The sequence below is a fragment of the Carcharodon carcharias genome, chromosome 24 (assembly GCF_017639515.1).
Source record: "Carcharodon carcharias isolate sCarCar2 chromosome 24, sCarCar2.pri, whole genome shotgun sequence".
Taxonomy (NCBI): domain Eukaryota; kingdom Metazoa; phylum Chordata; class Chondrichthyes; order Lamniformes; family Lamnidae; genus Carcharodon; species Carcharodon carcharias.
This window is the reverse complement of record NC_054490.1, coordinates 6,535,197-6,548,433: the sequence shown is the minus strand read 5'-3', so window position 1 is coordinate 6,548,433 and position 13,237 is coordinate 6,535,197. Positions and strand designations below refer to the sequence as shown.

The following is a 13,237-nucleotide window of genomic DNA, read 5'->3' as shown; positions in this document are numbered from 1 at the left end:
TGGACAAAATCCTGGAACTCCCTCCCTAACAGCACCATGGGTGTACGTAAACCACACGGACAAAATCCTGGAACTCCCTCCCTAACAGTGCCGTGGGAATACCTAGACCACAGGGACAAAATCTTGGAACTCCCTTCCTAACAGCGCTGTGGGTGTACCTACACCACACGGACAAAATCCTGGAACTCCCTCCCTAACAGCGCTGTGGATGTACCTACACCACACGGACAAAATCCTGGAACTCCCTCCCTAACAGCGCCGTCGGTGTACCTACACCACACAGGGGACAAAATCCTGGAACTCCCTCCCTAACAGCGCCGTGGGTGTACCTACACCACACCGGACAAAATCCTGGAACTCCCTCCCTAACAGCACTGTGGGAGTACCTACACCACACGGGAGAAAATCCTGGAATTCCCTCCCTAACAGCGCCGTGGGTGTACCTAAACCACACGGACAAAATCCTGGAACTCCCTGCCTAACAACACTGTGGGTGTACCTACACCACACCGGACAAAATCCTGGAACTCCCTCCCTAACGGCACTGTGGGTGTACCTACACCACACGGACAAAATCCTGGAACTCCCACCCTAACAACACTGTGGGTGTACCTACACCACACAGGGGAAAAAATCCTGCAACTCCCTCCGTAAAAGCACTGTGGGTTTACCTACACCACACGGACAAAATGTTGTAACTCCCTTCCTAACAGCGCTGTGAGTGTACCTACACCACATGGACAAAATTCTGGAACTCCCTCCCTAACAGCACCATGGGTGTACGTAAACCACACGGACAAAATCCTAGAACTCCCTCCCTAACAGTGCCGTGGGTGTACCTACACCACAGGGACAAAATCTTGGAACTCCCTTCCTAAAAGCGCTGTGGGTGTACCTACACCACACGGACAAAATCCTGCAACTCCCTCCCTAACAGCGCTGTGGGTGTACCAACACCACATTGGACAAAATCCTGGAACTCCCTCCCTAACAGCGCTGTGGGTGTACCTACACCACACAGGGGACAAAATCCTGGAACTCCCTCCCTAACAGCGCCGTGGGTGTACCTACACCACACAGGGGACAAAATCCTGGAACTCCCTCCCTAACAGCGCCGTGGGTGTACCTACACCACACGGACAAAATCCTGGAACTCCCTCCCTAACAGCGCCGTGGGTGTACCTACACCACACAAGGGACAAAATCCTGGAACTCCCTCCCTAACAGCGCCGTGGGTGTACCTACACCACACGGACAAAATCCTGGAACTCCCTCCCTAACAGCGCCGTGGGTGTACCTACACCACACAGGGGACAAAATCCTGGAACTCCATCCCTAACAGCGCCGTGGGTGTACCTACACCACACCGGACAAATTCCTGGAACTCCCTCCCTAACAGCACTGTGGGAGTACTTACACCACACGGGAGAGAATCCTGGAATTCCCTCCCTAACAGCGCCGTGGGTGTACCTAACCCACACGGACAAAATCCTGGAACTCCCTGCCTAACAACACTGTGGGTGTACCTACACCACACCGGACAAAATCCTGGAACTCCCTCGCTAACGGCACTGTGGGTGTACCTACACCACACGGACAAAATCCTGGAACTCCCTCCCTAACAACACTGTGGGTGTACCTACACCACACGGGACATAATCCTGGAACTCCCTCCCTAACTGCACTGTGGGTGTACCTACACCACACAGGGGAAAAAATCCTGGAACTCCCTCCCTAACAGCGCTGTGGGTGTAACGACACCACATGGACAAAATCCTGGAACTCCCTCCCTAACAGCACCATGGGTGTACGTAAACCACACGGAGAAAATCCTGGAACTCCCTCCCTAACAATGCCGTGGGTGTACCTACACCACAGGGACAAAATCTTGGAACTCCCTTCCTAACAGCGCTGTGGGTGTACCTACACCACACGGACAAAATCCTGGAACTCCCTCCCTAACAGCGCTGTGGGTGTACCTACATCACACGGACAAAATCCTGGAACTCCCTCCCTAACAGCGCCGTGGGTGTACCTACACCACACGGGACAAAATCCTGCAACTCCCTCCCTAACAGCGCTGTGGGTGTACCTACACCACACGGGACAAAATCCTGCAACTCCCTCCCGAACAGCGCCGTGGGTGAACCTACACCACACAGGGGACAAAATCCTGGAACTCCCTCCCTAACAGCGCTGTGGGTGTACCTACACCACACGGGACAAGATCCTGGAACTCCCTCCCTAACAGCACTGTGGGTGTACCTACACCACACGGATAATATCCTGGAACTCCCTCCCTAACAGCGCTGTGGGTGTACCTACACCACAAGCACAAAATCTAGGAACTCCCTTCCTAACAGCACTGTGGGTGTACCTACATCACACGGACAAAATCCTGGAACTCCCTCCTTAACAGCGCTGTGGGTGTACCTACATCACACGGACAAAATCCTGGAACTCCCTCCCTAACAGCGCTGTGGGTTTACCTACACCACACGGACAAAATCCTGGAACTCCCTCCCTAACAGCGCCGTGGGTGTACCTACACCAAACTGGACAAAATCCTGCAACTCCCTCCCTAACAGTGCTGTGTGTGTACCAACACCACACAGGGGACAAAATCCTGGAACTCACTCCCTAACAGCACTGTGGGTGTACCTACACCACAGTGACAAAATCCTGGAACTCCCTCCCTAACAGCGCTGTGGATGTACCTGCACCACACGGACAAAATCCTGGAACTCCCTCCCTTACAGATCTGTGGGTGTACCTACACAACACGGACAAAACCCTGGAACTCCCTCCTTAACAGCACTGTGGGTGTACCTACACCACAGGGACAAAATCTTGGAACTCCCTTCCTAACAGCGCTGTGGGTGTACCTACACCATATGGACAAAATCCTGGAACTCCCTCCCTAACAGCGCTGTGGGAGTACCTACACCACACGGACAAAATCCTGGAACTCCCTCCCTAACAGCCCCGTGGGTGTACCTACACCACACGGACAAAATCCTGGAACTCACTCCCTTACAGCGCCGTGGGTGTACCTACACCACACGGGACAAAATCCTGCAACTCCCTCCCTAACAGCGCTGTGGGTGTACCTACACCACACGGGACAAAATCCTGGAACTCCCTACCTAACAGCGCCGTGGGTGTACCTACACCACACAGGGGACAAAATCCTGGAACTCCCTCCCTAACAGCGCTGTGGGTGTACCTACACCACACGGGACAAGATCCTGGAACTCCCTCCCTAACAGCACTGTGGGTGTACCTACACCACACGGACAATATCCTGGAACTCCCTCCCTAACAGTGCTGTGGGTGTACCTACACCACCGTGACAAAATCCTGGAACTCCCTCCCTAACAACACTGTGGGTGTACCTACACCACACGGACAAAATCCTGGAACTCCCTCCCTAACAGCACTGTGGGTGTACCTACAACACACAGACAATGTCCTGTAGCTCCCTCCCTAACAGCGCTGTGGGTGTACCTACAACACGTGGACAAAATCCTGGAACTCCCTCCCTAACAGCGCCGTGGGTTTACCTACACCACACGGACAAAATCCTGGAACTCCCTCCCTAACAGCGCCGTGGGTGTACCTACACCACATAGGGGACAAAATCCTGGAACTCCCTCCCTAACAGCGCCATGGGTGTACCTACACCACACGGACAAAATCCTGGAACTCCCTCCCTAACAGCACTGTGGGTGTACCTACACCACACGTACAAAATCCGCTAACTACCTCCCTAACAGCGCTGTGGGTGTACCTACACCACATGGACAAAATCCTTGAACTCCCTCCCTATCAGCGCCGTGGGTGTACGTAAACCACACGGACAAAATCCTGGAACTCCCTCCCTAACAGCGCTGTGGGTGTACCGACGTCACACAGACAAAATCCTGGAACACCCTCCCTAACAGCGCCGTGGGGGTACCTACACCACACGGGACAAAGTCCTCGAACTCCCTCCACAACAGCGCCGTGGATGTACCTACACCACACGGACAAAATCCTGGAACTCCCTCCCTAACTGGGCCGTGGGTGTACTTACACCACACAGGGGAAAAAATCCTGGAACTCCCTCCCTAACAGCACTGTGGGAGTACCAACACCACTGGGACAAAATCCTAGAACTCCCTCCCTAACAGCGCTGTGGGTGTTCCCACACCAAATGGACAAAATGCTGGAACTCCCTCCCTAACAGCGCTGTGGGTGTACCTACACCACACGGACAAAATCCTGGAACTCCATCCCTAAATGCGCCGTGGGTGTAGCTACACCACACATGGGACAAAATCCTGGAACTCCCTCCCTAACAGCACTGTGGGTGTTCCTACACCACATGGACAAAATCCTGGAACTCCCTCCCTAATAGCGCCGTGGGTGTATCTACACCACACGGACAAAACCCTGGAACTCCCTCCCTAACAGCGCTGCGTGTGTACCTTCACCACATGGACAAAATCTTGGAACTCCCTCCCTAACAGCACTGTGGGTGTACATACACCACACGGACATAATCCTGTAACTCCCTCCCTAACAGCGCCGTGGGTTTACCTACACCACACGGACAAAATCCTGGAACTCCCTCCCTAACAGCGCCGTGGGTGTACCTACACCACACAGGGGACAAAATCCTGGAACTCCCTCCCGAACAGCGCCATGGGTTTACCTACACCACAATGGACAAAATCCTGGAAGTCCCTCCCTAACAGCGCCATGGGTTTACCTACACCACAATGGACAAAATCCTGGAACTCCCTCCCTAACAGCACTGTGGGAGTATCTACACCACATGGGAGAAAATCCTGTAATTCCCTCCCCAACAGCGCCGTGGGTGCACCTAAACCACACGGACAAAATCCTGGAACTCCCTCCCTAACAACACTGTGGGTGTACCTACACCACGCCGGACAAAATTCTGGAACTTCCTCCCTAACGGCACTGTGGGTGTACCTACACCACACGGACAAAATCCTGGTACTCCCTCCCTAACAACACTGTGGATGTACCTACACCACACGGGACATAATCCTGGAACTCCCTCCCTAACTGCGCTGTGGGTGTACCTACACCACACAGGGGAAAAAATCCTGGGACTCCCTCCCTAACAGCACTGTGGGTGTACCTACACCACACGGACAAAATCCTGGAACTCCCTCCCTAGCAGCGTTGTGGGTGTACCTACACCACATGGACAAATTCCTGGAACTCCCTCCCTAACAGCGCCGTGGGTGTACCTACACCACACGGACAAAACGTTGCAACTCCCTCCCTAACAGCGCTGTGGGTGTACCTACACCACATGGACAAAATCCTGGAACTCCCTCCCTAACAGCACCATGGGTGTACGTAAACCACACGGACAAAATCCTGGAACTCCCTCCCTAACAGTGCCGTGGGAATACCTAGACCACAGGGACAAAATCTTGGAACTCCCTTCCTAACAGCGCTGTGGGTGTACCTACACCACACGGACAAAATCCTGGAACTCCCTCCCTAACAGCGCTGTGGATGTACCTACACCACACGGACAAAATCCTGGAACTCCCTCCCTAACAGCGCCGTCGGTGTACCTACACCACACAGGGGACAAAATCCTGGAACTCCCTCCCTAACAGCGCCGTGGGTGTACCTACACCACACCGGACAAAATCCTGGAACTCCCTCCCTAACAGCACTGTGGGAGTACCTACACCACACGGGAGAAAATCCTGGAATTCCCTCCCTAACAGCGCCGTGGGTGTACCTAAACCACACGGACAAAATCCTGGAACTCCCTGCCTAACAACACTGTGGGTGTACCTACACCACACCGGACAAAATCCTGGAACTCCCTCCCTAACGGCACTGTGGGTGTACCTACACCACACGGACAAAATCCTGGAACTCCCACCCTAACAACACTGTGGGTGTACCTACACCACACAGGGGAAAAAATCCTGCAACTCCCTCCGTAAAAGCACTGTGGGTTTACCTACACCACACGGACAAAATGTTGTAACTCCCTCCCTAACAGCGCTGTGAGTGTACCTACACCACATGGACAAAATTCTGGAACTCCCTCCCTAACGGCACTGTGGGTGTACCTACACCACACGGACAAAATCCTGGAACTCCCACCCTAACAACACTGTGGGTGTACCTACACCACACAGGGGAAAAAATCCTGCAACTCCCTCCGTAAAAGCACTGTGGGTTTACCTACACCACACGGACAAAATGTTGTAACTCCCTTCCTAACAGCGCTGTGAGTGTACCTACACCACATGGACAAAATTCTGGAACTCCCTCCCTAACAGCACCATGGGTGTACGTAAACCACACGGACAAAATCCTAGAACTCCCTCCCTAACAGCGCCGTGGGTGTACCTACACCACACGGACAAAATCCTGGAACTCCCTCCCTAACAGCGCCGTGGGTGTACCTACACCACACAGGGGACAAAATCCTGGAACTCCATCCCTAACAGCGCCGTGGGTGTACCTACACCACACCGGACAAATTCCTGGAACTCCCTCCCTAACAGCACTGTGGGAGTACTTACACCACATGGGAGAGAATCCTGGAATTCCCTCCCTAACAGCGCCGTGGGTGTACCTAACCCACACGGACAAAATCCTGGAACTCCCTGCCTAACAACACTGTGGGTGTACCTACACCACACCGGACAAAATCCTGGAACTCCCTCGCTAACGGCACTGTGGGTGTACCTACACCACATGGACAAAATCCTGGAACTCCCTCCCTAACAGCACCATGGGTGTACGTAAACCACACGGACAAAATCCTGGAACTCCCTCCCTAACAGTGCCGTGGGAATACCTAGACCACAGGGACAAAATCTTGGAACTCCCTTCCTAACAGCGCTGTGGGTGTACCTACACCACACGGACAAAATCCTGGAACTCCCTCCCTAACAGCGCTGTGGATGTACCTACACCACACGGACAAAATCCTGGAACTCCCTCCCTAACAGCGCCGTCGGTGTACCTACACCACACAGGGGACAAAATCCTGGAACTCCCTCCCTAACAGCGCCGTGGGTGTACCTACACCACACCGGACAAAATCCTGGAACTCCCTCCCTAACAGCACTGTGGGAGTACCTACACCACACGGGAGAAAATCCTGGAATTCCCTCCCTAACAGCGCCGTGGGTGTACCTAAACCACACGGACAAAATCCTGGAACTCCCTGCCTAACAACACTGTGGGTGTACCTACACCACACCGGACAAAATCCTGGAACTCCCTCCCTAACGGCACTGTGGGTGTACCTACACCACACGGACAAAATCCTGGAACTCCCACCCTAACAACACTGTGGGTGTACCTACACCACACAGGGGAAAAAATCCTGCAACTCCCTCCGTAAAAGCACTGTGGGTTTACCTACACCACACGGACAAAATGTTGTAACTCCCTTCCTAACAGCGCTGTGAGTGTACCTACACCACATGGACAAAATTCTGGAACTCCCTCCCTAACAGCACCATGGGTGTACGTAAACCACACGGACAAAATCCTAGAACTCCCTCCCTAACAGTGCCGTGGGTGTACCTACACCACAGGGACAAAATCTTGGAACTCCCTTCCTAAAAGCGCTGTGGGTGTACCTACACCACACGGACAAAATCCTGCAACTCCCTCCCTAACAGCGCTGTGGGTGTACCAACACCACATTGGACAAAATCCTGGAACTCCCTCCCTAACAGCGCTGTGGGTGTACCTACACCACACAGGGGACAAAATCCTGGAACTCCCTCCCTAACAGCGCCGTGGGTGTACCTACACCACACAGGGGACAAAATCCTGGAACTCCCTCCCTAACAGCGCCGTGGGTGTACCTACACCACACGGACAAAATCCTGGAACTCCCTCCCTAACAGCGCCGTGGGTGTACCTACACCACACAAGGGACAAAATCCTGGAACTCCCTCCCTAACAGCGCCGTGGGTGTACCTACACCACACGGACAAAATCCTGGAACTCCCTCCCTAACAGCGCCGTGGGTGTACCTACACCACACAGGGGACAAAATCCTGGAACTCCATCCCTAACAGCGCCGTGGGTGTACCTACACCACACCGGACAAATTCCTGGAACTCCCTCCCTAACAGCACTGTGGGAGTACTTACACCACACGGGAGAGAATCCTGGAATTCCCTCCCTAACAGCGCCGTGGGTGTACCTAACCCACACGGACAAAATCCTGGAACTCCCTGCCTAACAACACTGTGGGTGTACCTACACCACACCGGACAAAATCCTGGAACTCCCTCGCTAACGGCACTGTGGGTGTACCTACACCACACGGACAAAATCCTGGAACTCCCTCCCTAACAACACTGTGGGTGTACCTACACCACACGGGACATAATCCTGGAACTCCCTCCCTAACTGCACTGTGGGTGTACCTACACCACACAGGGGAAAAAATCCTGGAACTCCCTCCCTAACAGCGCTGTGGGTGTAACGACACCACATGGACAAAATCCTGGAACTCCCTCCCTAACAGCACCATGGGTGTACGTAAACCACACGGAGAAAATCCTGGAACTCCCTCCCTAACAATGCCGTGGGTGTACCTACACCACAGGGACAAAATCTTGGAACTCCCTTCCTAACAGCGCTGTGGGTGTACCTACACCACACGGACAAAATCCTGGAACTCCCTCCCTAACAGCGCTGTGGGTGTACCTACATCACACGGACAAAATCCTGGAACTCCCTCCCTAACAGCGCTGTGGGTTTACCTACACCACACGGACAAAATCCTGGAACTCCCTCCCTAACAGCGCCGTGGGTGTACCTACATCACACCGGACAAAATCCTGCAACTCCCTCCCTAACAGCGCTGTGGGTGTACCAACACCACATTGGACAAAATCCTGGAACTCCCTCCCTAACAGCACTGTGGATGTACCTACACCACAGGGACAAAATCCTGGAACTCACTCCCTAACAGCACTGTGGGTGTACCTACACCACAGTGACAAAATCCTGGAACTCCCTCCCTAACAGCGCCGTGGGTGTACCTACACCACACGGGACAAAATCCTGCAAGTCCCTCCCTAACAGCGCTGTGGGTGTACCAACACCACACGGGACAAAATCCTGGAACTCCCTCCCTAACAGCGCTGTGGGTGTACCTACACCACACAGGGGACAAAATCCTGGAACTCACTCCCTAACAGCGCTGTGGGTGTACCTACACCACACGGACAAAATCCTGGAACTCCCTCCCTAACAGCGCCGTGGGTGTACCTACACCACACGGACAAAATCCTGGAACTCCCTCCCTTACAGCGCTGTGGGTGTACCTACACCACACGGGGACTGCAGCAGCTCAAGAAGGCATCTCACCCCCCCCCACCACCTTCGCAAGGGGGCAATTGGGGGCAGGGTAATAAACGCTGGGCCCAGTCAGTGAAGCGCATGTTCCCGTGAGTGGATTTTTAAACAAATTCAGCCCATCTTCCTGAAAAGGAGTGTGGCAGGGCGCTCCGGACGATGGGTGAGACTCCACCGTGAACTCGTGTCCAATCAGGGGTCCATGGAAGACTTTAACAATCTTTGGCTGTAATTGTTCCCTCCTCCTTCCCCCACTTGAGCGGGAGCACCACAAATGTCCACTGGATGGGATTTCGCGATGGGGTGTGGGGGGGGGGCGTAATTATCCTGCGAGTTGGGATTGAGGGGAATGGGGCCGATATTGCATCCGCCCACCCCTCAGAGAACGAGGGGCGATCCTGTAGAAAGCCGTAAAATTCGTGGGAGGGTTTGACGTGGTCAATGTGGAGAGGATGTTTCTCCTCGCCCCTCACCCCCCTCCGGCCACAGAGTCTAGAACCGGGGGGGTAAGGGGGGGAGGGTCAGATTCCCAGGATAAGGGGGTCTAGAACCGGGGGAGAGGTGGGCAGGGTCAGATTCCCAGGATAAGTGGGTCTAGAACCGGGGAGAGGGGGGGAGGTTCAGATTCCCAGGATAAGGGTGTCTAGAACCGGGGGAGCGTCAGATTCCCAGGATAAGGGGGTCTAGAACCGGGGGAGAGGGGGGGAGCGTCAGATTCCCAGGATAAGGGGGTCTAGAACCGGGGGAGAGGGGGGGAGCGTCAGATTCCCAGGATAAGGGGTGTCGGCCATTTTGGACGGAGACGAGGGAGGAATTTCTTTGCTGGGAGGGTCATGAATCTTTGAGGTTCTCTACCCCCCCCACCCCACCCCTCACCCCTCACCCCCCCACCTTGAGCGTTACCGCTCCCCAAATTCCCCCCCCCCCCCACATCCAGTTACCGCTAGGCCCCATGACGGCCAGGAGCTCCCCAGGTTGGACCGTCCCCGACACGTTGCACAGGATCGCCCGGCCTTTGATCTGCATGTTGAGCCCCCGGAATTTCAGCTCCAGGCCAGCTCTCCGTCTCACTTCAGCTGTCTCAGGGTCTCTGCACAGACACAACACAGCACGGTGATGGACGTTCACTCTCCTTCATCATCCCTCATCTCTCTCTCTCTCTCTTGCTCACCCTTTCCATCTGGCTCACTCTGGCTCTCTGTATCTCTCCATCTCACTTTATGTCTCTCCCTCTATCTCTGTCTTTCTCTCTTTGTCTCTCTCTCTCTCTATCTTTCTCTCTGTCACCCTCTCTCTCTCCCTCTGACTCTCTCTCTCTCTCTCTGTCACCCTCTCTCTCTCCTTAACTCTATCTCTCTTCGTCTCTCTCTCTCTGTCTCCCTCTCTCTCTCTTTCCCTGACTCTCTCTCTCTCTGTATCTCTCCATCTCTCTTATGTCTCTCCCTCTCTCTCTGTCTCTCTCTCTTTGTCTCTCTCTCTCTCTGTATCTTTCTCTCTGTCTCCCCCTCTCTCTCTCCCTCTGACTTTCTCTCTCTCTGTCACCCTCTCTCTCTCCCTCTGACTCTCTCTCTCTCTCTCTCTGTCACCCTCTCTCTCCTTAACTCTATCTCTCTTCGTCTCTCTCTATGTCTGTCTTCCCCCTCTCTCTCCTTAACTCTGTCTCTCTCTCTCTGTCTCCCTCTCTCTCTCTTTCCCTGACTCTCTCTCTGTATCTCTCCATCTCTCTTATGTCTCTCCCTCTCTCGCTTTGTCTCTCTCTCTGTATCTTTCTCTCTGTCTCCCTCTCTCTCTCTCCCTCTGACTTTCTCTCTCTCTCTCTGTCACCCTCTCTCTCTCCCTCTGACTCTCTCTCTCTCTCTCTCTGTCACCCTCTCTCTCTCCTTAACTCTATCTCTCTTCGTCTCTCTCTATGTCTGTCTCCCTCTCTCTCTCCTTAACTCTGTCTCTCTCTCTGTCTCCCTCTCTCTCTCCCTGACTCTCTCTCTCTCTGTATCTCTCCATCTCTCTTTATGTTTCTCCCCCTCTCTCTGTCTCTCTCTCTGTATCTCTCCATCTCTCTTATGTCTCTCCCTCTCTCTCTGTCTCTCTCTCTTTGTCTCTCTCTCTGTATCTTTCTCTCTGTCTCCCTCTCTCTCTCCTTAACTCTATCTCTCTTCATATCTTTCAATGTCTGTCTCCCTCTCTCCTTAACTCTGTCTCTCTCTCTGTCTCCCTCTCTCTCTCCCTGACTCCCTCTGTATCTCTCTCTCTCTGTCTCTCTCTTTTTCTCTCTGTCTCCCCCTCTCTCTCCCTGTCTCCCTCTCTCTCTCTCTCCCTGACTCCCTCTGTATCTCTTTGTCTCTCTCTTTTTCTCTCTGTCTCCCCCTCTCTCTCCCTGACTCTCTCTCTGTCTCTCTCTCCCTCTCTTTGTCTCTCTCTCTCTGTCTCCCTCTCTCTCTCTCTCAACTCTGTGTCTCTCTCTCTCTGTCTCCCTCTCTCTCTCTCTCAACTCTGTCTCTCTCTCTCTCTGTATCTCTCTTGGTCTCTACCTCTCTCTGTCTCACTCTAACTCTCTCTCTCTCTCTCTCTCTGACCCTCCCTCCCTCTCTCCCTCCTTCCCCCTTCCCTCCCTCTGAGGAGCTGCAGGCGAGGGCTGAGTACTCACTCCGGTGGCCGGCCAGAGAGTAAAGCCTCCTCTGCAGCTGGTCCTTCCAGCATCCTGAATCAGCCGGCGATGGGAGCGGGGGGAAGAGCTATTGAAACTGACGGGGCTGGAGATGCTGGGGAGGGGGTGAACTGGCTGGAGGGGGTGGTGGTGGTGGGAGGGGGGGGGCGGTGGTGAAGTAGTGAGAAGGTAGGGTGGGGGTGAGGGTGGGGGAGGCGAGGGTCAGAAGGTGGAGAAAGCGACGGGAGGTAGAACAAGAGAGGGGAAGAAGGGAGAAGGGACGGGCGGAGAGAACAGGAGAGTCGGATAAGGCAGGGGGAGGGGGAATTGAAGGCAGGTGGTGCTAATCCAGGCCAGGTTCTCCTGGGCCCTAGTGCTCGTATACATACAGCAATCCAGAGACATGGCGGTATCGTCACTGGTCTATTAACCCAGAGGCGAATGCTCTGGGGAGTGGGGGAAACACGGGTTCAAATCCCACACAGGATATAAAAGCAGGGATGTGCTGCTGAGGCTTTACAAGGCTCTGCTCGGACCACATTTAGAATATTGTCAGCAATTTTTGGGGCCCCGTATCTCAGGAAGGATGTTCTGGCCCTGGAGAGGGGTCCAGAGGAGGTTCACGAGAACGATCCCAGGAATGAAAGGCTTCACATTAAGAGGAACGTTTGAGGACTCTGGGTCTATACTCGATGGAGTTTAGAAGGATGAGGGGAGGGGGGATCTGATTGAAACTTACAGAATATTGAAAGGCCTGGATAGAGTGGACGTGGGGAAGATGTTTCCATGAGTAGGAGAGACTAGGACCCGAGGGGCACAGCCTCAGAGTAAAGGGAAGACCTTTTAGAACAGAGATGAGGAGAAACTTCTTTAGTCAGAGAGTGGTGAATCTATGGGATTCATTGCCACAGAAGGCGGTGGAGGCCGGGTCATTGAGTGTATTTAAGACCGAGATAGATAGGTTCTCGATTGGTAAGGGGGGTCAAAGGTTACGGGGAGAAGGTGGGAGAATGGGGGTTGAGAAACTTATCAGCCGTGATTGAATGGCGGAGCAGACTCGATGGGCCGAATGGCCTAATTTCTGCTCCTACGTCTTATGGTCTTACACAGCAGACGGTGGACTTTAAATTCGATGAATAAATGATTTTTTTTTTTAAACGAAAGCCACACTCTGGTCCAAACCCCAACTGGGCCAAGAGGGAATCTGCCTCC

The 13,237-nt window shown here is 53.8% G+C and overlaps 1 protein-coding gene across 3 annotated transcripts in view; it reads right to left on the bottom strand.

Annotated features, from left to right (window-relative positions):
- The window catches only part of LOC121269399 (ABC transporter G family member 27-like), a 120,598-nt gene extending 108,421 nt beyond the window's left edge, over positions 1–12,177 (bottom strand). For all 3 annotated transcript variants that reach the window (XM_041173997.1, XM_041173998.1, XM_041173999.1), the window contains exons 1-2: positions 12,026–12,177; positions 10,323–10,471 (exon numbers count right to left, since the gene is read on the bottom strand). In XM_041173997.1, the coding sequence (XP_041029931.1) occupies positions 10,323–10,471; positions 12,026–12,078 (202 nt within the window). In that variant the 5' untranslated portion in view covers positions 12,079–12,177. The remainder of the gene's footprint in view (positions 1–10,322; positions 10,472–12,025) is intronic.
- Between the last annotated feature and the right edge of the window lie 1,060 nt (positions 12,178–13,237).